A 26,338-nucleotide genomic window follows, 5' to 3' on the forward strand; every position below is an offset into this window, starting at 1 on the left:
CGTTCATCGTGAGCCGGGACGGAGCCAGGATTTGAAATCTACCCGGACTAATTCTTTATCAAAAAAATATATCTGGGTTAAACAAACGAAATAAACCAAGTACACCGTCACCTTTTAACGACGGAAAAACATCAATAACGACTGTAATTTACCGTTGTTATTTCCGGACACATACAAATTATTTTGGACTACCCGGGCTGTAGCCCGGGCAAGCTTACACTTGGATCCGCCCCTGACCGTGAGAGAACGGGGATATGTGGGAGCAAATGATCTAATCCCGCTCCACCAATTTAATCATTTTTTTAAAAGGTTTATATATTAAAAATGATGAGCAAAACGACAATATGTGATATAATTTTTATTTAACAGGTTAACGAACTCGTAAATTTTTGAGAAAAACGATTACTTTCCGATGGATTCATTCGACTTTTTGAAATGAATATCAGAAAACGTTATTATAATAGCATTATGAATTATGCGCATTAAATGATTACGACCATTGAAAGTTGACGATTTCACTCAAACTAGATAGTTCACCAAAAAATATTGATGATGATAACCCAACTATGTAGACTTGTCATATCAACCGCATTAATTCAAACTTCTCTACAACTACCTAAATATTTGGGTATCCCCTAATGAATCACAGTAATACTCCACAAAATGTTTTAGATATAGTTATTGGTCTACCTTCGACAATGTAAAAGTAAGTGATTTGTCGATTTAATATATTATCGTGACACAAACGACTAACCATAATACAAAATTTTTTTACTGTGAATAACATTTTTTCCAAAGAACGATATTTTTGATGAAATATTTGACTCTCAAAGTTTCTCTCAACAAAAATAATATAGAAACATTTTAACGAATATATTGTAACGATGCTCTACATAAAAACTATCAACGTCTTATTCGGACGAGAACACTTGCTTCTGTCAAATTTCATCGCAACTATCTAAAGAATTGAACATCACAAATTAATCTCAATTTCAGTTTATTCATGTTTTAAAAATATTCATTTTAATTTGTTTTAGTTTATTTTATTTGCTTCAATTTAGAGTGAGTTTGAAATTTATTTACATCTTATTAATTTTATCTGATTCACTAAATGTTCAAAAAATAAGTTAGATATATATATAAAAGGACGCTTAAGATTTGGTGGTGGTGGGATGGGCTTAAAAAATTTTGGATGCGCTTAAATAAATAACGATAAATTTTTGATAGAATAAGTAAATAAAATAAGTTACTATTTTTTAATAATTAGATAAACAAAATAGTGAATTATATTAAAAAAAAATGATGAGGTAATATCACACTTTAACCATTAAAAAAAAGGTATATTAACCTATATATCGAGTTTATCTATTTTATTAATTTTAAATTATTATTAGCAATTTATTTGAGATTATAATCAATGAAATTAGCCCTCAGTTAGAGTACTACTTTTGGAATAAGTTTTGTTTTTTAAGTATAGACATTTTTATAAATAAAAATGGTGTATCTTTTAATGTTAAAATTATATTATATATATATATATATATATATATATATATATATATATATATATATATATATATATATATATACTTTACAATATATTATAAAGGCAATAATATTTCATGAGTGGTAAAAATAATAAACTGAAATATAAAAAATATGGTGAAATGTTCAATAAACTTCTAATAGTGAATAAAAAATGTCGGTGTGGTTAAAAACTTGTTTGATGTAGTTTACTTTTTCTTAAAAAATGGATTATTTGAGTTTCATATATTTCTTATTTAACATTCTAAATATTATAATTAAATAAAATATATTTTAATAATTTATAAAAATAAAAAACTATTTAGAATTAGACATGAATTAACATGGTTAAAAACTTGTTTGATGTAGTTTACTTTTTCTTAAAAAATGGATTATTTGAGTTTCATATATTTTTTATTTAACATTCTAAATATTATAATTAAATAAAATATATTTTAATAATTTATAAAAATAAAAAACTATTTAGAATTAGACATGAATTAACAAGGCCTAATTGTAATAGAGAATTCGTGGCCTATACTTTTTGAGATGTATTAGGTTATTTATATCATTTTTATCCTTTTTCTATTTGGCTTCTTCTATTTAGACGATTATTGTATTTAAATATTGATACTTAAGTCTCATGTTACTTTATTTTCTTAGTTTTAGGAAAATAACTATAAATAATAATTGGAATATTCCAACTATTTTTTTCTTAAATTTATTTAAAAAAATAAAAAGAAAAAAGTTATAGTATAAATAAGGGACGGTCTGTATGAACATGAACAAATTATATTAAATTTGTTAATATATACATTATTAAAATATATTTTATAATATTATTTCAACTAAATTAATATATTAAAAATATATTTTAAAAATGTTTTTAAATAATTTGTTTTCCAAATCCAGATCTGTTTTCCAAATAAGGCAGAATTTGATGAACAAAAACCTTGATACATATTTATTTATTTACCTTTCATATTTTACAACAATTTAAAATTATTTAGCTAATATTTTTTAAACTTTAAATCACTCTAGTTTACTTTGAATATACTATAAAAAAATGAGAGAAATATGATAATATTTAGGGATAATTGCATATCGAATCAAGTTTATTTTTTATATATATATTTAAATTTGATTTTACTATATTAATTATATAATATCAAGATATTAGGTGGATTGAATATATCATATATTAAGTCAATTTAATAATTATTTTAATGATTTCTCATATTAAAAACACATGTTTGTAAATTAATTTTAATTAACTGTATTGTTAATCAAATAAAATTAATTACAAAAATATCAAGATAATAATAATGTCAAACAAATTATTTTATTAAATAAAGAGAAAAAACAAATTGATATATTGAGTATATATATATATATTTATATTATAATTTTAACTAATATATTTTGATTCACTTATTTAAATAAATTATATATATCTAGTCTTATTAATTTTCATTATATCAAAAATTCAATATTAATAGGTTCAATTATTTGGGTATATGTAATGAATGCTCACCTATAATAATATATTTTTTAAAATTAAAATTAATTTAAAAACTTAATTAGGAAAACAATTTGGAGGGCATTTAAGGAAATATAACACATGGGCATATCATTGTCTGTTTGGCGTGTCTTTTATAAAAAAGAGTTTACAAAGTACTAAATATGGGACCCATTGAAATTAAATTTCATATGAATTTGCCACCCAACAACCTATACATATCCGATTCATTTGTTACAATTTTATATATTTTTTTTATCATTTTCATTATTTATATTTAAAATGTAATAAGTTAACATTACCCTACTTATCTCCTTATCCAATCCAAATTAAAAAGGTTATTAATTAAAATTAAATCTAAAAATTTTGATCTTTAAAATTTTGAGTATCACTCTATAAAAGAATTTCATTAAAAGTTTAGCCCACACAAGTTTGTCCTAAGTTCAATAGAAATCAATCATTCATTTTAAGTTGGGCCACAAATAAACAAACTAAGTAAAAACTTTTATACCATTTTCAATACCCCCATTATTGTTCACCTCTTTGTTCCCCCCCCCCCCCCCCCCCCCCCCCTCCTAATTAGTACTTCAAAAGATGTAAAATGGTTGGTTTTCATTTATTTGTGCTTTGATATACTCTAGAGATTAGAGGGAAAATTGTTTTAGTTAGGAAAGGTTAATAGTACACAAAAACTTGATGTTCACTGGAGGTATTCTTCTTTTGTCGAGGTTGTGAATGTGTAATTCAAATCGAGTTTGGGTAAAAAATATAGAGAATAGTTGGGGGTTAACAACCAGATTTATACATACTATTTTATTTTGGTTCTGGAGTAAGTCTAGGAAGTCCTTCATGGGATAGAACAGTCTACTCCTCAGAGATTTATCAAAAATATTTAGATAAATTTATAGTTTTTAAAACATAAAATTTTATAATTTGTAATTCAATATATATTTTTATAATTTTTATTTGGTTATGAGTTAAATTTCAATAAAAAAAATCAATTTATTTTTTTTTTATTTTTTAAAACTAAACATAAAGTAACAACAAAAACAAAATTTAACTTTTTTTCCGGGCATGGACAATCCAAAATTCGCGACCAACTTTAATTGAAAATATCATAACACTTTCATCTTTTAATCTAATTTCAAATTTACAAGTTGTCGGATATATAAGATAACACTTGAAAAATGTACATATATCTTCGGAGGGATAAAATACCTAAATAATTGAGGGAGATAAAAGATAATAATTTCGAATATATAAAATAACACTTCAAAAAAAATACCTGAATCTTCGGGGTATTGCACACGTTGTCATTCATAAACTAGCACAACCTACAATCATGACTAGATTATTAAACACGATTATTGTAACTTTTAAGTTATCTTAGTGGATTGAAAAATCATTATAGAAAAATTTTAACATTGCATTTTATGAAGTCTTGTTGTTGTATTGTCATGATTCTTCTATTGTCTTTCTAGTGGTAGTAAAATAAGAAATGGAGATGAGTTATTCATCGGTCTTGCATTAAAAAAACAAATGTAATAGTAAGAATCAATTTAAGAAACCAAAAGTTCACGATTTCATTTCGATTTCATTGCAGAACTATTTGAAACGATTTGAGTGAAGCAGACATAAGACTATGTAAATGAAAAATGTGGATAATATATATTTAGTAGAAATTAAAACCCACATAGAATTAAAAAAAAAAAAACACTAAACCTAATTAATTCACAGAAGAAGAAGATGAGCCCAACGACGTCGTTTCTTGACCAAGAGCTTTCTCAATCCAAACTTCAGCTTGATCCATCATTCCAGGACTAAGCCTAACCATAAGAATACAAAATTCCGTCTCATTTAACGCCCCATCTCCGTTAAGATCACCTTCTCTAACCATACCTTCTGCATCTTCCTTACTAATCATTTCATCAAAACCCAAATAAACTGAATTCTTCCTTAAACTCTCCGACGTTATCAAACCAGTTAACGGATCAGCCATCATCTTAAAACCCATACACAATTCCGACACAAAACTGTTAGCATCTAGTTTGTCGGCCATTACTGTTAACAAATCATGGTATTCTCCGAACCCATCTTCGCCGGCGCCGGCGACCAGTGGTTTCTTCTCCGGTTCCATTATTTTTCAGTTGAAGTAAAAACCCAGATGAAGAAGTTGTTTATAAAAGGGAATTGGGAATTGGGTATTGATTTAGTTGACTTTTGATGTGTGGGTTATTTATTATTGGTTGGTTTATGTTTGTATGGAGAAGAAAGATTGAATCTTTGTATATATTATTATTATGAGAGTTTCTAGGAAGGTGCATATTGCTTTTCATTTTGTTTGATAATCTTGGAATTTGTTGTCTTTTTCCAATTTTACAAAATGGGTTTGGTATTCTAAGTTTCCACGAAGCTTCCTGTCCGGCCCAACATCTATCATTGTGATTGATACATTTAGAACTAGTTTGATTTTTTATTCAAAACTCAATTATTGTATTATTTTTAATCATTAAATTATTTAATTTATCAATAAAAATATTATAAATTTTAAATAAAAAATATTTAATTCATTCTCTCAGGGAAATTTGATGAAATGGCCCTCATAAGTGGCTTAATTCCAAAAAAGGCCCGCGTCTACTAATGTTTGCAAAATGGGCCTTTTTGCCCTGCGAAATGTCCATTTTACCCCTGTAATTGCACTTACTCGAATTACACTTACTCGAATTACACTTACGCGAATTACACTTACGCGTATTACATTTACGCGAATTACACTTACGCGTATTACACTTACGCGAATTACACTTACGCGTAATATGTAATATGCGTACATTGAAAGACGCATATTACATATACGCGCATTATGTAATATGCGTCTTTCATACTATATAAAGCCTAATTTTGACCCTCATTCTAAATCTCCAATTTTTAGGGTTCTGACTCTCTCTCAAACTCTATCCCCTTCGATCCCGCTGCTCCTCTAAGGTAAGACATTCTCGTCTCAATGCCTTTTATGTATTCTAGGATTTTGAATATTATCCAAGTGCTATTATGTTGGATGAAGATTTAGGGTTTTAAGTAAATCTTACAAGTTTATCTATGTAAATGACAATCAACAACACATGGGTTTGTACTTCATTGATCTATGGAAGTAGAAATTAAACATTTCGACGGATATGGAAATTGAAGAGGAGAATCCGACGGAGCTTAACACTCTCAACATCGGTAGAGGATTCGCTAGCGTAGACAGATTGATGGATGGAGTAGGCAGAAAGTCAGATTGGACGATGAACCATGAATTCAATGCTCATTTATATTAAAAACATGCTCTTTCATTTTGTCTTCCATCTTCCATTGATGATGAACCTATTCCTATTTTGATCTTCTAGAAGGTGAATCCATATATTTTCTGCCAAATTTTTCTTTTGCTGCAATTAAGTAAATAACTTAACATATGGATTAATTACTATGATACACATTTTCCATTTCCTGGTTTTTTGAAATAAATATAATTTTTAGTTTGTTTGAACATTATTTTCCATTATTGCAGGAGATTCTTGATGGAATTGAGTTTGCTATGGGTGACTCCAAATCAACCTGGGGTTCTATGCGTGCAGTAATGGGGCACCCATAACCTTTTGACTTGAAATATGTTGCTATTGGGAATGAAGACTTTGTTACTATTCAATGATATTTTTTTATTGAAAAAGATCCATATTTTATGAATAGTAATAAAATATGTTAGTATTCAATGATCTGCGAATGTGAAACCATCAAATGGCAAAATTCTGAAATGAAATGCATAATCTATTTGAAATTGCGAAAACCTATGTTGTTTCAGGGAATTACCTCCAGTTCTATTCTGCCATAAAACACGCCTATCCAGACATCCAGATAATCACAATTTGTGACGGTTCTTCTCAATCATTGGATCATCCAGATGATTTTTATGATTTTCATGTAAGATAAGTAATTTTGTATAGATTAGAATTTGAACTGAATATTCTTACAATCTTCCTTCCTGTTATTAGATTTTTTTGTTAATAAATTGATTTTCTCAACAAATTTATAACAATGCAGATGATGTCTTCTCTAAGACTTATAAGTTTGATCAAACATCACGAAATGGCCCAAAGGTACGCGCTAAATCTTGTCTTATATTTACTTAATTCCATAAATATATATTAACAAAAAGATAACTGTTGCAAGAAACATTTAGATGGTTCTGAGGCCGACTCTATTATTTCAGGCTTTCGTTAGTGAATACGCTGTGACAGGAAAAGATGTTGGTCAAGGAAGCCTTCTAGCAGCATTAGCTGAAGCTGGATTCCTTATTGGTGTAGAAAAGAACAATTTTTTTTTTTTTATATAATTCTAAAAAAAGATCATTAAAAGCTTGCCTATAGATGATAATACTTGGTTATATGTAAATATAGTTTTTTTCCACTAATATGCAAAAAAATGAACAAGGAGGCAATTATATATCTTCTTTGCTTTTTCGGATTTTTAACCTTTCTTTGCTCGCCTTTGATACTTGAATGCAATGATGTTGTGTCAATGGTCAGTTATGCACCTCTGTTTGTTAACTCCAATGATAAAAGGTGCATATGTTTTATTTGACTCTTGTCTACTATAATACTATTACACTAATGATGGTGTTTATATCAAAATGATAACTCTATTTTTTTTATATGATCCCAATGAAGAGTCAACATATTTTGTGAAGGTAGTACATAATGGAACACATAATCTGGAACAACAGATTTAAGGAGGATTTCACCCATATATAAGTTCGTTGCAATGTGCAGCTGGCTCCAATCCAGAGTGTGTTTGATAACATAGACACGAAAATAGATGTAATGATCTCCCCGCATTCGTTTACATGTTTAGACTTGACAATTGATCAGTTTAACCATCTGCATACAATATCAGACAACGCCACTGCAGTCAATGCTTTCAACATGAGAAAGACTCAATCTATCTTACTCGAAATACAATAATAAAATTGTGGGGATGTATAACAATGATCACTACAAAGTAGTTAATTAATTATATATATGTTTGACTTCTTTATTATTGATTGTGCCTCTTGGACTGCACTGCACAGATGCATGTTTATTTTATTCTATGGCTGTTGTTTATGTTTGAATTTGAGAAAAATATCTCATACTAATTTAAGGGTCAAAATTAATCTGGTTTCTTTTAGTACTTCCACTTAAAAGGCAAAAAATATGTAGAAATGATCTCAAACCAGTCATTCTGGAAAATATAAAGGCAAACAAGAAAATAGAATTAAGCCACAAGCTTAAAGAAAAGATATCACTGTCATAGTAACATTTTTAACAAAAGATCACAAACCAGATGAACATTATCTCACATTATGATTGTCTAATGTAACATTTTTAACAATGTTATTATTACAAATATCATATGACAGAAATTACTTGGTCGGTCGGTGTCTTATGAGTTCACACAGCTAATAAGTAACTTCATAAAGTCTTAGCCTGGTGGCCAGTTCATTTGACGTCCCCCAAGGAGATGGACATGAAGGTGTTGATTTACATTTTGCTAGTCCATCATTAATCACAACTCTAAAGCCATCTTCAAGGCCTTCCTGCTTGGCAACAATTTTGGCAGTGCACATTAGTCGGCCAAGAATCCCACAGTGCCTCTCCTCAGCCTGACAATAATATTAAGCAGCTATCTATTAGTTTTTCGTAGACTTCTGTTATTATGCAGCTTTCCATCTAGAAGGGTTAAGGTTTCGAACAAATTCTTTTTTTCTTATATAAAAATACAATTTTTTAGCTTGTCCAAGTTATATGCCCATTTATTCTTCTGAATTTCTTTGGGAGTGAATGAAGCAACTAGGTTCAAAAGAAAATATAGTCAACCAAACCAATCCTTGGATTTGCACTGAAAAATGAGAATTCCCCATCAAATAATTGGTTTAGTTTAGTTATGTTGTCATAGGACCACAAATGGAAAGTTCTCAGGGTCATGTGGGCTAGCCTAAAAGACCCCAAAAAACTAACAAAATAGTTAGTTCAGTAAATTTATGAATTTTTTAACCAAAATAGTTAGTACCTGAAGCAAAAACGACTTCATCACATTAACATCATAGACGTTCTTAGCAATCAGCCCCTCGATAAAAGCCACGCCAAGGCTTTGGAACCTTTCTTGTCATGCTGTGTTCCATATCTGCAGGGATTGATTACTATACTAAGAATATTGAGAATATAAATATATAACAACTTGTGTAATGAAAATTGGAAGTAGAAGTGAGACATTTAGTCCATCACCAAACTGACATTTCCATGTTCAACTTATTAAAAAATGAAAAATGAATATAAATTATCATCTAGCCATTATATCAAGTATATAGGACCATATTGGCATATTCAACATAAACATTTTGTTCATTACAAATCATTAGGTGTTTGAATCCCGTTGTTAAACCCTAAAGAAAATGGCACAAAATTTAACCTCATTATCCTTTTGTGACCACCAAATACATTTTTTTAATGTGTTTAAGGATTTTAAAAAAAAGAATCTAGTGCTGACATTACATACCAATTAAATAATCCAATCAAAATCTAATAGTGAAGAAAGCTGACCTGCAAAGTGAAGGCTCTGTCTTCAAACTTTAAATTGTTGAACTTCTTTACTAAGGAAATCAACTCCAATGGTAGCCTTATACTGATTGCTAAACTTACGATTCACATACTTACAGAGTCGAAGCAATAAATAAAACACTAGACAAAGAAATACATCAAAGAACTTCAACAAAATAAATCATTATCAGAATGTAGGGTACCACATGATTCTTATTGATTCATCAATGACGTCTTCCCAACCTACCAGAAGAAGATGAAAGATATATCCATGTCAGCAAATCAAAACCTCGAACCTTAATATACAAACGAAATCAAAAGTTGAAATTCTACAGAAGGGCATGTTTTGACCAAATTCAGAAAATAATGTTTCACATCTACGAGCAGACAACATGATATCTCAAATAAATGATTCGAATAACAACATATTTCAAGTCAAAAGGTTATGGGTGCCCCATTACTGCACGCATAGAACCCCAGGTTGATTTGGAGTCACCCTAGCAAACTCAATTCCATCAAGAATCTCCTGCAATAATGGAAAATAATGTTCAAACAAACTAAAAATTATATTTATTTCAAAAAACCAGGAAATGGAAAATGTGTACCATAGTAATTAATCCATATGTTAAGTTATTTACTTAATTACAGCAAAAGAAAAATTTGGCAGAAAATATATGGATGCACCTTCTAGAAGATCAAAATAGGAATAGGTTCATCATCAATGGAAGATGGAAGACAAAATGAAAGAGCATGTTTTTAATATAAATGAGCATTGAATTCATGGTTCATCGTCCAATCTGACTTTCTGCCTACTCCATCCATCAATCTGCCTACGCTAGCGAATCCTCTACCGATGTTGAGAGTGTTAAGCTCCGTCGGATTCTCCTCTTCAATTTCCATATCCGTCGAAATGTTTAACTTCTACTTCCATAGATCAATGAAGTACAAACCCATGTGTTGTTGATTGTCATTTACATAGATAAACTTGTAAGATTTACTTAAAACCCTAAATCCTCATCCAACATAATAGCACTTGGATAATATTCAAAATCTTAGAATACATAAAAGGCATTGAGACGAGAATGTCTTACCTTAGAGGAGCAGCGGGATCGAAGGGGATAGAGTTTGAGAGAGAGTCAGAACCCTAAAAATTGGAGATTTAAAATGAGGGTCAAAATTAGGCTTTATATAGTATGAAAGACGCATATTACATAATGCGCGTATATGTAATATGCGTCTTTCAATGTACGCATATTACATATTACGCGTAAGTGTAATTCGCGTAAGTGTAATACGCGTAAGTGTAATTCGCGTAAATGTAATACGCGTAAGTGTAATTCGCGTAAGTGTAATTCGAGTAAGTGTAATTCGAGTAAGTGCAATTACAGGGGTAAAATGGACATTTCGCAGGGCAAAAAGGCCCATTTTGCAAACATTAGTAGACGCGGGCCTTTTTTGGAATTAAGCCACTTATGAGGGCCATTTCATCAAATTTCCCTTCTCTCACATCTTTTATATTTTGTGATTTTAAATAAAAGTCTCATAAGCAGATGTAGCAACAAGAATGGTTATCACATAACATATACACCAAATGAACTAACTATTAAGGCTATAATTAGAATATGTTGAATTATTTTGTGTCTTCTACTAGCAATAAGAATACTCTTATATGATTGTAATACAAAAAATCATCACAATTTTCAATTTATGAGACTCAACGGAAATAATTATGCACCCAAAAGAAATAGAACCATAAATTTATTAGATTTAACCTCATGAAAAATCATTTAATTAATTGAATACTCAGATCTAAAACGCAAACAAAAAAACAGAACCATAAATTATAAGATTAAACCAAAAAAATTGGATCTGAATAATTCACCCTTCAAAGGGACAAAAGAAATAGAACCATAAATTTATCCTAATGAATCCCTGGAAAAAACCTTTACTTTGTTAAATAGTTTGATTTTAATAACTAGCGCTTTGAAAGGACAATCGAAAATAAACAAGCTCGATACGAACGTTATAGAAAATTTGCTGCAGATAGAAAAAAGAGATCGTGGAAAACTCGATCCGAACATCATAAAAGAATTTAAGGCTGCAAATGAGTCAAGATGCTTGTAAGCCGTTTGCGAGCTGCTCGTTCAAAACTCGACTTAAGTTTGATTTTGATCAAATTCGAGTCGAGCTCGAGCCGACTCGTTTAATATTCGAGTTGAGTTCGAGCTCATATAATACTTTTTGCTCGATGCCTTGAGCTTTTTCGAGCCTAATAATAAATAATACATATTTTTTATTTATTTAATATTAAAACTTGAAATTTAAAATATATATTTTTCATAAATATTTAAAAATTTAATTTTAGTTCAAATTTTTCGAGTCGAGTATGTAGGTAAATAGTAAAGTCGAGCTTGAACTCAAATTTATAAACTTGTTCGAGTTTGAATTAATAAATATTTAATTGAGTCGAGATCGAAGCTTGAGCTAGAGTTGACTCTTTTGCAGCCCTAGAAGAATCGCGGCAGCTAGAGAAAAGAGATTGTGGAATAACGGTCCCATCAATGACAAACATGAATTAGACTATGTTTTGGGTCGCACAAACTTGAACTTGAACCGAAAACCTCCAGCAGTGTGTTAGCTAACGTAATAACCAACCACTACAGAACACACCCCCTCTTCATTTCAAATGTCAAATTGGAATATGTTTTTTATAAGATTTCTCTTTATGTAAAACCAAATAATGTAAGATGGAATTAAAGAACAAAGTATAACTTTACAAAGTGTATGTCTACTCATTCATTCAACTTAATTCATTGTCCTCATAATAGAATCAGAATATTAATGTTGGTGGATGTTGAAAGAAAGAGAAGACCCTTTTATCAAGTAAAGTTCTAACTTAAAAAACATAACCAAAAATCCCAATAAAAACAACATAAAATTGAGAAGATAAAACAGAGCAAAAAATGGGACTCCTTACCAATAGAGTAGAGAGAAGCCAGATCAAACCAGGTGATCACATCTATACATATAGAGCCATCTTTGCATACTCCCACCATGGTAAGAATTACCATTTTAACCCTCAGAAATATTTTTTATTTGTATATAATCTCATTTGAATTTCAATGTTTCTTAAATTATGAAATTGTTTTTCCCAAAAAATATATGAAATTGTTGAGAGTCTATTTTGATAATACATGTTTATAATCAACTATTTTTAAATATAGATTAAATAAATTTTAAATATTTTTATTTAGTTAATTTAATTTTTTATCTTCAAATATTTACATTATTTAATATATAAAATTCAGTATTTAATATTTAAATATTAATTTACAGTTTTATTTTTAAGACTTAAATTAACTCTAAAATATTGAATGAGCCTATTATATTGACCATTTTTGGGGAGTAGTCAATATGACCTAATTTCTTATAATAAAACACCTTATGGTATAAGTATCTCTCAAAAGGAAAAGCTAAAATAAATATATAATTTAAATTAACTCTAAAAAAATATATTTGAATGAGCCTATTGACCATTTTTGGGGAGTAGTCAATTTGACCCATTTTCTTATAATAAAACACCTTATGGTATAAGTAATCTCTCAAAAGGAAAATCTAAAATAAATAGATAATTTATATATGAAATGATTTTTTTTAAATGTAATTAATAAAGCATGTCATTATAATAAAATAAATATACTTGCAAAATAAAAAAACTTATTTAGTATGAAAATTTTCCAGCATATCAATGAAGTATACAATTTCTCAATATCAAGTCCAAAAGACTAATAACTTTAACCAAATTACATTATATGAATCATATTTAATCCATTCTCTTAAATATGAAAAATTTGAAGGTATCTTTGTTGGGGGATGCAAAGTAGTTCATTTCACACCGGACCGTCGTAACGACGAAGAATTCTCTAATCAATCGATTTTGTTATCGTCATGCCCAACATTTCCTGATTGTGGTTTCAAACAACGAAAAAGCGGCGTAAAGATATCTTGTCTAGATTGTTTCCTAAAAAACGGTTCTCTCCATGTGTTCAAATACGGAGTTTCCAATTCCGTATTTATCGCGCAAGTCCGCGGCGGGACTTGCACGACCGCACCCTCCGATGCACCCCGATCGGTCATCCACCGTTCAATGTACCTTCTACAAAATGGGTACAGAAATTATGATGTTTTCTCGAATAATTGTGAGGATTTCGCGCTTTATTGTAAAACCGGTTTGCTTACTTTGGATCGGATTGGTGTTGGGAAAAGTGGACAAGCTTCTTCGGTCGTAGGGGCTCTTGTTTCATCTCCGGTACAATTTTTTATGCCTAGTTTTATCGGTGTGGCTACGGTTACGATTGGGATGTATTGTATGAGCCGATATGCTAATGATATTGGTGTTCGTTCTGATGTTATTAAAGTGGCGGTCGAGGATTTGGCTGTTAATCTAGGATGGGTTTCTCATGAGGAAACAAATTTCTCTATTTAAACATGTTATAATAATGAAACTCCATAAATTTGTTTATATATTTTAAATTTAGAGTTGCTCATTATAAACATTATTATCACAATTAAGGATGACAAACAAACTCAATTCATTAATTTTATGGAACAATCCTGTTGGTTTAAATTATTCTATCAATTTTTTTTTTTTCTATTCTAATGTTTTAAATTTAATTAAAATAGTTGAGTATTTATAAATTCGTCTAAAATTTATTTAAAATAGTAAACTTTCTTTTAATAATTACAATTAGTTTAGTTAATTTATTTGAATAACTAATATTTTGTTAACATGTAAATATAAATTTACTTTATTTATATAAATTAATAAAATCAAAATAATTTATAAATTTGTAAATTCGTAAATTTTAAAATAATTAATTTAAAATTGTAAAAATTTAACTAATAAAAATTTACTTAATTTTTTTATAATATTAAAATCATTAAGTTAAATTAGTTAATATTTTACTTCTACATTACTTGTTTCAATTCTTGGTAAGTACAATTTTTTAAAATTATATTGCACTAAAATTTAAAATCATAATTTTAATTTCTAGATTCGTAATGAAAAAATGTATTGAATTAAACGACTCCCATTTGTGAAATCATTCTCCGAATTTTCATATTTCGAAAAGTCTAAACCGACAAAACCTTTGTACAAATTCTTCAATTTAAACCACATCTATAATATATATATTTAGGATAACATATGAAAGCGTTTTTTTAAGATTAAAACGTTTTAATTTTATATGAATGTCATTACTCATGTATACGAGATAATGCTTTGTTAAGAAAAACAAGTATAAAAAAATTATGTAAAATCTATTTTTTTCTAGATAATTCCTATAATAATATATTAATTTGATAGGTTAAATCTTATTATTAATAATCTAGTATTAAGATAGAGAGAGAGACGCATCCATATACCAAACAGATCGAAATGAACATTCTTTTCGTGATCGAAGCCCTAACTGTAGCATAATCCGATCATCATCATCATCGCCATCTTAATCAAATCCTTGAAGATCAATCATCAGTTTACAGGAAAAGAAGATTGATATCAATCGGAGATCGAGACTGAATCCTGCATAGAATAGAATATGGCCAATCTGTATGTAAAGGCGGTGCCGTCGGCAGATCTGAATCGTAATACGGAATGGTTCACATATCCCGGCGTCTGGACTACCTATATCTTGATCCTCTTCTTCTCTTGGCTCCTTTTCCTTTCAATTTTCGGTTGCACTCCTGGCATGGCCTGGACCATCGTCAATCTTGCCCATTTTGTCGTATGCTCTCTCTTTTAGCTTTCTCTGTCTCTTCTACTTGATGATTAGTTCAGGTTTTGATGATATTTTACAAGTGATTAAAACTTTAGTTGATTCTACTTCATTTAGAGTTCATTTCTAGGGTTTGAGTTCATTTTTGGAATTATGGCTTGCTTAATCCTTTCTATCATAATTAATTGTCTGTAATTCACCCTGTTTATTAAGCTTATTGCATTAGTTCCTGGTATTTGAGCTGAAATGTGTTTCCTGTTTAGTTTATAAAATGTGTAAATAATGATATGAGTTCCTCTTTTGGATGAATTGATGATGAATTGGTTGAGGTTTTTTGTTTAACTATTATTAGGTTACTTATCACTTCTTCCACTGGAAAAAGGGAACACCTTTTGCTGATGATCAGGGGATGTATAATGCATTGACATGGTGGGAGCAGATTGACAACGGGAAGCAGCTCACACGTAACCGGAAATTCATCACTGTCGTGCCTGTAGTCCTGTAAGTTTATTGAAATGAGATTTGCTTTGGTATTTATTAATTGGTAGTAGTCTTAGGGTATTGTTTTGCTAAGTCTTGGGTTATGTTCTATGTTGTTTTTGTGTTGCCATCTTAGTTTACCTCGGTTAGTTCACGCGCCTTTCGATTGTCCAGTGGAAAGGGTGCTATTATTAATGTCGAATTACTAGTTCTTATTTGCTTATTATTTAATTAGAGGAGTTTTTATGTTCACTCTTCTAGGTTGAAGCGCATTGGGCCTATTTTGAAACACTTTTGGATCTGGATTGTAAACTGTATAGTAAAGTCTATGGATATATTTTAGACTAAGTTCAGTTTCCAAATGTGATATCATCTGAATTCACATTGGGATGAGAAATTGGAAAAGTAAAAAAGTAGTTTTTTTTCTATATTAACTACGAAAGTCTGGAGATGGCGTCTTATTGGGAGGAGGGGTGAAGCATCTCCTCTTTACCTTTTTCAGATTTTGGTTGTACCCTTTTAAGTTGTTAGTGGTGAAATCTCTAAGATGAGATTGTTCTGTATAGTTTCAACATCTTCAACTAGTCTGGTTTAAGTGTATTAGATATTGTTAGAAAGTAAGATTAAGCTGGTCTCAAACTAATGATGCATTTGATAAAACTGAAAGTTAAGGGTTGAGTACTGAATTCTAAGTGTCTAAATAGTTAAGGTTTTGAAAAATAATTGTTCAATAAATCGAATGAAAACATCTAAATTCTAATGATATCATGTGAGTTGGTTTGATAAAATGTGAAATTAGTGAGGGAAATTACTTGAGCAGTATTTTACCCTTATAATTAAGTAATTTGTTTCATTTTTAGAGTTAAAGTTGTCTTTTGAATATTCTTATTAGATTACCGAGTTAAGTCATAACTTATTGAATTCAACTAATTTTTTTAGCTGAATCTAAGTAATTAGGTGATGAATTAAAGTTCATTTCCTCTTCGAGATAATTAATGGATAACAAGTGTTATAATGACGTAATAGCTCCCATTTGGAAATGCTTTATGAAGCTGGGGGTATGAGTTTGAACTAGAAAATGTCAATAAATTTATGAATAACTGTAAAATTAAGTTATGTTTTGTAACATTATCTAATCTAAATCAACATTTGGGTCGAGATATATTTTATGGAGCTGAATTTGGGTATGAGTTTGAACTAGAAAATGTCAAATTAAGTTATGTTTCATAATATTGCCTCCTCTAAATCTACGTCTAGACTAGATAACAAATAATTGCTCCCATTTGGAAACACTTTATGGAGCTGAATTTGGTTATGCGTTTGAATGAGAAAATGTTAATAAATTTTTGAATAATGTCAAATTAAGTTTAATAACATTATCTAAATCTACATCTGGTTGAGATAAACAAAAGAAGTGTTTCTAAGGAAATTTTATTGACATGTTTCCGTTTAAACCCAGATACAACTCCAAAAAGTGTTTCCAAATGATTATCGAACAAGCATGTAACATGATTGGATCCCATCTAGAATCTGCCACGAAATTCAGTAATTTATTCTCATTTTTTTCTTTTACTGTTGCCACAGGTACTTAATTGCGTCACACACAACAGACTATGAGCATCCAATGTTCTTCTTCAACACACTTGCGGTAATGGTGATGGTTATCGCAAAATTTCCCAACATGCATAAGGTTAGAATCTTTGGAATCAACGGTGAGCAGTGATTTTCCATCCTTTTTAACATGTGATACAATTTCATTTCAATCCATTTTGATCTTGATCAAAACATTAGAAACAGAATTATGTTCTTCCTATATATGATAAAAGTGTTATTATATATAGCTCTTCCCTGTATAGAGAAGCCAGAAAATGAAAAATGGAAAGGATGTTATATTGGTTTATTCTCGACATTTGTTTGTCTTTGTCCTATGGTTTAATTGCCTTTAGATGCTGAAGAAATTTTATCTTCAGAGTAATTTCTGTACAGACGAGAGATTAAACTTTATGTACCAATATATTTATCTCTTTTTATATTTTATAAGAGTTTTAAGTTTAATATTTTTATAATAACATGCAATTTTTTTTAATATTTACACTATTTATTATATAAATGATCAAATTCTCAAATTGAGGCTCTCCTGATTGGGATTAATTTGAATTTCAGTTATATTCTTTCCATCCTCATAATATATATATATATATATATATATATATATATATATATATATATATATATATATATATTATATTATATTATATTATATTATATTATATTATATTATATTATATTATATTATATTATGAGGATGGAAAGAATATAACTGAAATTCAAATTATATATATATATATATATATATATATATATATATTAGAATATGATATAAATGGAGTTTTAGACATATTCATATCTCAATGATGAAAAATAGAAGTTAAATTACTAAACTTTTAATAAAAATAAGATGTTAAAAATTTATTTATTTATAAATGTTACATAAATAATTTAATGCCATTCAAAATTGTTAAAACAATAATGTTTAAAAAGCCTTACATTGTGAGTTTCTAAAGAGAATATTGACCCCTAAAATCTTAATTTATCACACTAAGAAACCTCAATACACCCTTGTATATTTTTAACCAGATATATTTCTTCACTATTGATGATTGCGACGACAATTCAACCAATGAAATTCGAAATGGAGCAATTCCAAACCGAGCTGGTTTTTTTTTTATTTTTTTTTAAATATCTTATTGTCGTGTTAATTTAGATGTAGTAATGTTCAGAAATATATTTTAATTATGTTTATATTAAAAAAATTAATAATTTTTTAATAATTTTCTTCTAACACTAAAATCTCATAACTGTTTGAAGAAATAATATTTTTTTTTTCTCTTCACCTTTTATCATTTTTTAACCAGTAATGTGTGATACATCATTTTCTTTTCATATTACTCATTTTTTTTTATTATTATCACTCATTTTTTTATTATTTATTTTGATGGGAAAAATTTGATGAATATATTTATTTGGAATCTTCTTAGAAACTGCTTTATTGCAAAATAATACTCTCCATGTTTGTATATAAAGATTAAAGAATTCCTATAATTTTCTGCTCTTGCTAGTGTTACATGCCATTACTGTAAAATGATTATTTTATTCAGATTAATTTAAACAAAAAAATCAAATAATTTTTCAAAAAAAAAAAAATATTAAACTTTTATTAATAAAACAAAAATCCGTGAATAGGTAAATATTGTTTTGAATAAGCGTCCCAAATTTCCGTATCAAATCAAGTTACAAAATCATGTAAATTTGTCTATCAATAAACAGCATATTGATTGAAGTGTTGAAAATATTTTTTTTTTCTTTCTACAATATTTGTAGAAGAGAATACTTGAATATTCGAAATTCGAGCTATAAAATTCTTCTCGCTAGTTGCAATCAAGCTAGCAAGAGAGTATTTTTTACTGCACAAACCCGTATCTGTAAGCCACATGAAATTTATATCTGGGTTGTATCCGTTTCTCCAAATCATAACATAGAATCGCAGAAAATGCGTCAAGGGTTCGATTCTATACAAGAACAATAACCGTGGGATGTCATGTTAATTCTTTTAATTAAAAAAAAAAACTCGAAAACAAACACTACACTCTATGATAAAAAAAATATATATTGAAAATCTTGACATAGAAAGACTGATTAACCATACCTAACCTCAGTCTACATTGTCCAAGATCATTTTATGATTAAAAATGCTTGAAAAATTATTAATTATAAAAAATATCAATAAAATCAAATACACATAAATTAGCTTGGATAGATGACCCAATGCTGACCATCAGTTCCAACTTCAAGACCCTTAACTTTTGCAAACAAATCCACCGCCCTTCTAACACCAAATTGATCTTCTAAATTGAAATAATCATGCCCAAATATTACACCGTCGCGTGCCAAAACCTTATAAGCCCGGTTAATATCGCTCCAAGCCGAATGGAAATCATGAGCCGCATCGACTTCAATCATGTCAGCATATATTCCCATCATACACATTTTATCTAAAGCTGCGGCCGCGGAATAAGGAAGAAAGACCACCGAATCCGTCACATTCTTATGAACCAAATTCTGAATAAATTGATACATCAATAGTACATCGCCGTTTATCATCGGTATATCCAATCCCGGCCATGCCCTAAAATTATCGATACAAATTATTTGCGAATCTAAGCCCAATTCTTTAGATAATTCTGCCATGTGAATCGCAGACATGCCCAAGAAGGTACCTATTAAATTTCAGATCTATATTGTTAGTATTTTATTTTAAAAAATACAAAAAGTTCAACTGTTACAAATCAAATTTTGTCATTTATTCACCAAGTCAATACAATTATTGTACCAACTATATCTTCCTAAATTAATAAATATATATATATTTTTTTGATAGATCAAGATATTTTATAAGAACAAATCAAATCCCGATTTGTGATTTAGAAAAATCAAGTTTCTTCACGCGTTTGTTATGTAAACCGATCGAACCAAAAAGCTACACCTAACTAAACATAGTAATATTGAAATACCTCAAATCAAAACAAAATGAGCATACTAATAATTAGTTCAAATTCAACTTACCAATTTCAATTATGACCTTGGGCCGGTACTTCTTCATAAGGTTACCAAAAACAGCATTGTTTGAATCCCAACCATTGATTTTCGCCGGAGTTAAAAGATTGGCCACATGTTTTGGTGGGAAGTTAGCATACGGAGATATACCATTAAAGAAGGTGTCAATGAGATTGTTTCGAACAACATGTGGTGGTTCGGGTTTGGCACAAATGATGGTATCGAAACGGAAGTGATCGGCGGATTTGGACGAGGAATAAAGGTAACCGGCGACAGCAAACGAGAAAAGGAGAAAAATATAAACGATTGGTTTTGTGAAAAATGTAGATAGCTTACGAACATAGTGTAGACGATTTTGAACCTCTTTCATTGTTTTTTCTTCCTTTTGATGGAATTTATTTGCTTCTTTAGTTTCCTTATATATATGTATATTTATTTTGTTGATAACAATAATTTGCTTGTTATCTTAATCCACTCATATAAGGAAGATGAGGATAACATGGTACCCACATGACAACACGTCTTTGTTTGAATGTTTATTAAATTCATAGCCATTTTTGCACGACACCAGATAATAATATTAGTATACAATTACCCATTGGAAACAGTTGACTAGGTTAGGGTCGTTTTGGGTTTTCATTTTCTGAGAAAATAAAACATAATATACATAGGAAGTACACACTAAGGTAAAATATGACTAGAGTGATTTTTAAGAAATTAAATGTTGTAAATTCGATTCTTATTTAGAACGTCTTAATTGGTGTAAGTAATGCTTGTAGGGTTTAAAATAAAAAAATCCTATGCGACAAAAATGGGTGTCCTAGGAAGGACTATTGGGTTCTCAAATCTAATAAAATCAAATCTCAACTCGGTTTATTATCGACGTTGAAGTTTGGGGTGTGCTATTCTGAAAAATGTATTCTTAAAAAAAAAAAAAAACTTATATACTTAAAATTATATTGAAAACATGTACTTGTTTTGTATTATAATTATTAAAAACAATTTAATTTAATTGATTAAATGTTACATTAATAATATAATATGTTGTCCATATGTCAAAAGAGCTTGTTTCATCTTGAACTAGATTTAGAAATGGATCAACCTAACAATCTTATATACTTTAGATTATATTGAAAACAAGTAATTGTTTTGTATTATAATTATTAAAAATAATTTAATTGATTAAATGTTACATTAACAATATAATATGATTTTTTTTTATAAGTTATCCCTAAGTCTCCTATAAACAAAAGAGCTTGTTTCATCTTGGACTAGGATTTAAAAATAGATGGACCTAACAACCTTATATATTTTAGATTATATTGAGAATATGTAATTATTTTGTATTATAATTATTAAAAATAATTAAATTTTAATGATTAAATGTTACATTAACAATATAATATGATTATTTTTTATAAGGTTCCGTGTGTTATCTTAAGTCCCGAACAAACAAAAGAGATTTTTTTCATTTTGGAATAGGATTTAAAAATGGATCGCGATTCTTTCTTCCACGATGGATGCGACAATTACTTTATATTCTGAACTGAAAGGAGTAGAGTCGTTGCCCAACCACCGTGCCTATAAAATTAAAAGCGAAATTTCACCTTATTGCCCAAAAGGGAAAGCTTATATATAGACGACTTTTATTACAAAATCCATAAATGAAGAAAATATAAATATAGAAACAAACGTGCAATCCCATCTTCAACTGAGACCACTTGACACCACTCGACCGGTGGTGGGAGGGGAAGCTCTGTTCACGTGAAAGACATGGCGGCTTTAGTGGATTGCACTTTTTATTAGAGTCAAAGACTTTCTAACCCAACATGGATAGTTCAAATACTTGTGAACCCGCCAGATGACGTTAGAGTCTAGATAGACTGAACTCATTTGAAAAATGGTCTGAGTGGAACCACTTGGTTTCACTCCTCATTCCTTTGCTTCCCTTTTCGTGTAGCTCAGACAAAAAGAGCTAGAAGTAGAAAATCCTCTGATCTTTATCACCTGTAAAGTGTCTGCTGGACTGGTTCCTTTCCCCGATATGTAACAAAAAGATTTATTGGTTTATCGCATTTATTCATGAAAGTCTCTACATAGGGCTTTTACTTGAGCTCTCGACCGTCTCTGTGCGTGACTATCTTCGACTTGGGATAAATGCTATTTATTTTAAAAAAAATCCAATAAAAATCGATACAGTTCATGACCGTAGTTTTGGGCATCAAAAGGGCCCTGGTGGGCACGTTCCTCTCTAGGTCGGTCTGGTCTAATTGAAGTTAATTGACTCACATCTCCGATCTCTACGTGCCAAAGAAGAATGAGAAGAAGCAAAAAAAAAATAAAAAAATAACATAATCTCTAGTACGATAAACAAAATAAAACCAATCCACACATACGCCTCATTCAACATTAATGGCGTCTCCAACTACAGTTACAGATTTTGTCTGGTATCCTGATTCTGGTGCAATCGACCACATTACTGAGGATATTGACAACCTTCAAATCTCACATGAGTAATGAAATCGTATCAATTAGAATTCAGTTAAAACATACCTGAAATCCGCCAATGCCACTAAAGTTACTCGAGATCTATACTAATCCAAACCTAACGACCTTTTGAATATGAGTTCTCACGATTTAATTAGTTTGAGAGAAATTCATTTTTCTAAATCCAATCACGTATTGTCATATCATTCCCGACACCATTCATGACACTAAATTCCTGCTCCTTATCGTTACTCTTTTTATTAATAATTAAAATAGCATATAGGCCCAATTTTTATAATTGCTCATTTCTTTATCCATTGCTTATCTTTTTCTATTTCTTTTAATATATAATATTTAAATTATGATTTAAATTATGTGGTCCATCAAACTTGAATGAGTGTGAACTTCAAGTTGTTTGTGTAGTTGGTTATACTACTTTATTATATATATTAATTTCTTGTTTATCCCCTTGTAAAGGATATGTCATTTTCTTGTGTGGGTTATAAAGTTTCGGTTTAAGGATAATTTTTAATGTCGATTGAGAAATTTTAAAGATATTATTAATGATTCGTTCGATTTTTTTAAAGCAAGAAACTAACCTGATACAACTAAAATCATAATTTTTTTTAAATAATAATAAAATCCGTGATATTTGGTATTTTAAAATTTTGTTTTCCCGAATTATCATTAATCAACTTAAATAAATTCATTTACATTCATTTCCTAAAAATTGTTTACTAGTTTGAATATTTTAATTGAGATATTTATTATTTTTATAAATTAACATACAAATCTAACATAAAAATTCTCAATTGATTATTTTATTTTTATAAATTATTATATATTTTCAAATTATAATTATAAATATATAAAGTTATTTTTAAATAATAAAATGTTTTTCCATAATGAAATTCAAGTGTTAAACATGATCACACGCATTACTTTATCATATTTTCATTACCTCCATTAGTGGGATATTTCTAGTTTTATTAATTTGTTTCCACAAAGAATAATATTATTTTATTTTATAATGAGATTGGCATCTTCTATAGCCACCCATCACATTGGAAATTATCGTGGATGATTAATTATTGATTCTTTGACAGTATTGAAACAAATGGTGGGAAAAATGTATTAATTTTGCAACTTGATCCAATCAATATTTCTTTATTTACTTTGACTTTTTTTTTTTCAAAAGATTTCATGGTTTTTATTTTTCTATTAATCATAATCTTTGTTTATGGATATTTTTTTAAGGAGAAGTATGTATTGATAACATTTTTTATTTATGTTCCTCAATTTTATACAGTTTTTATTTTTATTTTTATAATCAATAAAGTTCCATACTTCATAGAAAAAGAATATAAATATAGATGATTTATTTTACAAGTCTGTATTTTTTTTTCCATACTAATCGCGAGTTCAGTTCGATTGAGTCGATGGGGTCCCGTCCCGATTTTTTTAATGGTCTATTTGGCTTGAGCCGTAAGACTTTTAGTGATTACGGTCGATCGATGCGTTTACTCCACAACACTATTATTATAAATACATGAAATATATTTTCTAAAAACTGGTGAAGACGGTCGGTGAACTCATTAATCTTTTGAAGATCTCCGAACTCATTAACACTAAATTTTAAGGAACATTTTTCGCTTATGTTATCATTGTAGCTTCAAAATGGTTAATTTAATTGTGTTTCGGGTGTGTTTGATGACAAGGTTAACACTCGTGTATTTTGTATTGTTTTTGTCGTTATTCTTAAACGAGTACCATTTCTATCCTATTAAAAAAATAGTCTAATAAAATATTATTGTAAACTTAAAAAAAAGTCACAAATAACACGTTTCAAAATTGGTTGATAATTGCGATACATTCTAAACCCAAAACTAAATGTTTGGTGTAAATTTCCACCATTTTAATATAAAATCATATATAAAGTTATGTTACAAATTAGTCAATATTATCCAATACTCCATTTATCTCAACACCAAAAGAAGGTGAGGAATCAGACCTTACCTATCTAGGTCCTCAGTAGATAACTTTATGCTTAAAACATGATTAAAAAACTAAATTGACTACAAATTAACGAGGATGGATGACCCAATGTTTACCGTCAGTTCCAACTCGAAGACCTTTAACTTGAGCAAACAAATTCACTGCCCTTCTTACACCAAATTGATCTTCACCATTGAAGTAATCATGCCCAAAAATTACACCGTTACGTGCCAGAATCTTATAAGCCCGATTAATATCAGTCCAAGCTGAATGAAAATCATGACCCGCATCAACTTCAATCATATCTCCATATATTCCCATCGTACACATTTTATCCAAAGCTATTGTCGTTGAGTAAGGAAGATAAACCACTGAATCTGTTACATTTTTATGAACCAAATTTTGAATAAACTGATACATCAACAATACGTCACCATTTATCATCGGTATATCCAATCCTGGCCATGCCCTAAAATTATCGATACAAATTATTTGCGAATCTAAGCCCAACTCTTTAGATAATTCCACCATGTGTATGGCAGACATTCCTAAGTAAGTACCTATTAGATATATAAATAATTATTAGAGTTACAAACTTTTTTAAAAAGGGAGAAACTATGTCCAATGAATCATCAAATATACAAACATATAACATAAAACAATAGTGACAAAAAAACATCAAATACCTATCTCAATGATGATCTTCGGTCGGTACTTCTTCATGAGATTACCAAAAACTGCATTGTTTGACCCCCAACCACTAATTTTCGCTGGAGTTAAAAGATTGGCCACATCTTTTGGAGGGAAGTTTAAGTATGGAGATGCACCATTGAAGAATGCGTCAATAAGATTGTTGCGCACGGCATGGGCGGATTCGGGCTTGGCACAAACGATGTTATCGAAATGATAATGATCCGAGGAATTGGGCGAAGAAAAGAGGTAACCCGCAATAGCAAACGAGAAAAGGAGAAAAATATAGACAATTGGTTTTGTGAAGAAAGTTGATAGCTTACAAACATAGTGAAGATGATTTTGAACCTCTCTCATTGTATTTTTGGTATTTTTGATGGAATTTAATTATTTTTGGTTTTTCTTTCCTTATCTCTCTATATATTTATTTATTTATCTTTAGCCAACAATTTCTTTCCACTCATATACCAAGACGAGGATAACATGGTAGTGGTACGTATCACATTATAAATTTTGTATAATAAATTGTGGATTAATTATTATTATTTGTTTATTTAAAATAAAACAAAATAAAAGTAATTTGATATTTTGAATAATTTTGATTGATTGATTAGGATGAAAATGAAATTCTTTAAAATGAA

General features: G+C 29.2%; 5 protein-coding genes across 5 annotated transcripts; 2 read left to right on the top strand and 3 right to left on the bottom strand.

The window, feature by feature from the left end:
- Nucleotides 1-4,692: 4,692 nt before the first annotated feature.
- On the bottom strand, nt 4,693-5,278 carry LOC124942267 (calcium-binding protein KIC-like). The gene has a single exon (XM_047482730.1). It carries the CDS (start codon nt 5,178-5,180, stop codon nt 4,770-4,772), a length of 411 nt encoding a protein of 136 aa, XP_047338686.1. The 5' UTR covers nt 5,181-5,278; the 3' UTR covers nt 4,693-4,769.
- Nucleotides 5,279-12,577: 7,299 nt separating this feature from the next.
- Nucleotides 12,578-14,230, top strand: LOC124944035 (protein LEAD-SENSITIVE 1-like). Its single transcript, XM_047484493.1, has 2 exons — nt 12,578-12,714; nt 13,515-14,230. Exons 1-2 carry the CDS (start codon nt 12,621-12,623, stop codon nt 14,141-14,143), a joined length of 723 nt encoding a protein of 240 aa, XP_047340449.1. The 5' UTR covers nt 12,578-12,620; the 3' UTR covers nt 14,144-14,230.
- Nucleotides 14,231-15,053: 823 nt separating this feature from the next.
- Nucleotides 15,054-17,811, top strand: LOC124941990 (ORM1-like protein 3). Its single transcript, XM_047482393.1, has 3 exons — nt 15,054-15,440; nt 15,784-15,932; nt 17,496-17,811. The coding sequence occupies exons 1-3, from the start codon at nt 15,255-15,257 to the stop codon at nt 17,632-17,634; spliced, it is 474 nt and encodes a 157-aa protein (XP_047338349.1). The 5' UTR covers nt 15,054-15,254; the 3' UTR covers nt 17,635-17,811.
- A 1,730-nt stretch (nt 17,812-19,541) lies between these two features.
- On the bottom strand, nt 19,542-20,928 carry LOC124942178. The gene is made up of 2 exons (XM_047482636.1): nt 20,535-20,928; nt 19,542-20,188 (listed from the first exon to the last, which is right to left on the bottom strand). Exons 1-2 carry the CDS (start codon nt 20,893-20,895, stop codon nt 19,716-19,718), a joined length of 834 nt encoding a protein of 277 aa, XP_047338592.1. The 5' UTR covers nt 20,896-20,928; the 3' UTR covers nt 19,542-19,715.
- A 3,977-nt stretch (nt 20,929-24,905) lies between these two features.
- On the bottom strand, nt 24,906-26,105 carry LOC124942780. The gene is made up of 2 exons (XM_047483336.1): nt 25,694-26,105; nt 24,906-25,567 (listed from the first exon to the last, which is right to left on the bottom strand). The coding sequence occupies exons 1-2, from the start codon at nt 26,052-26,054 to the stop codon at nt 25,095-25,097; spliced, it is 834 nt and encodes a 277-aa protein (XP_047339292.1). The 5' UTR covers nt 26,055-26,105; the 3' UTR covers nt 24,906-25,094.
- Between the last annotated feature and the right edge of the window lie 233 nt (nt 26,106-26,338).

Source organism: Impatiens glandulifera, chromosome 6, assembly GCF_907164915.1.
Source record: "Impatiens glandulifera chromosome 6, dImpGla2.1, whole genome shotgun sequence".
In the NCBI taxonomy this organism is placed as follows: Eukaryota; Viridiplantae; Streptophyta; class Magnoliopsida; order Ericales; family Balsaminaceae; genus Impatiens; species Impatiens glandulifera.

Coding starts and splice junctions, on each gene's coding strand:
- LOC124944035 (XM_047484493.1), top strand. CDS start 12,621: ATGGGACTCCTTACCAATAGAGTAGAGAGAAGCCAGATCAAACCAGGT. Junction 12,715..13,514: donor CTTTGCATACTCCCACCATG/GTAAGAATTACC, acceptor AAAAATTTGAAG/GTATCTTTGTTGGGGGATGC.
- LOC124942178 (XM_047482636.1), bottom strand. CDS start 20,895: ATGAAAGAGGTTCAAAATCGTCTACACTATGTTCGTAAGCTATCTACA. Junction 20,189..20,534: donor CAAGGTCATAATTGAAATTG/GTAAGTTGAATT, acceptor GAAATTTAATAG/GTACCTTCTTGGGCATGTCT.
- LOC124942267 (XM_047482730.1), bottom strand. CDS start 5,180: ATGGAACCGGAGAAGAAACCACTGGTCGCCGGCGCCGGCGAAGATGGG.
- LOC124941990 (XM_047482393.1), top strand. CDS start 15,255: ATGGCCAATCTGTATGTAAAGGCGGTGCCGTCGGCAGATCTGAATCGT. Junction 15,441..15,783: donor TCAATCTTGCCCATTTTGTC/GTATGCTCTCTC, acceptor AACTATTATTAG/GTTACTTATCACTTCTTCCA. Junction 15,933..17,495: donor ACTGTCGTGCCTGTAGTCCT/GTAAGTTTATTG, acceptor CTGTTGCCACAG/GTACTTAATTGCGTCACACA.
- LOC124942780 (XM_047483336.1), bottom strand. CDS start 26,054: ATGAGAGAGGTTCAAAATCATCTTCACTATGTTTGTAAGCTATCAACT. Junction 25,568..25,693: donor GAAGATCATCATTGAGATAG/GTATTTGATGTT, acceptor TATATCTAATAG/GTACTTACTTAGGAATGTCT.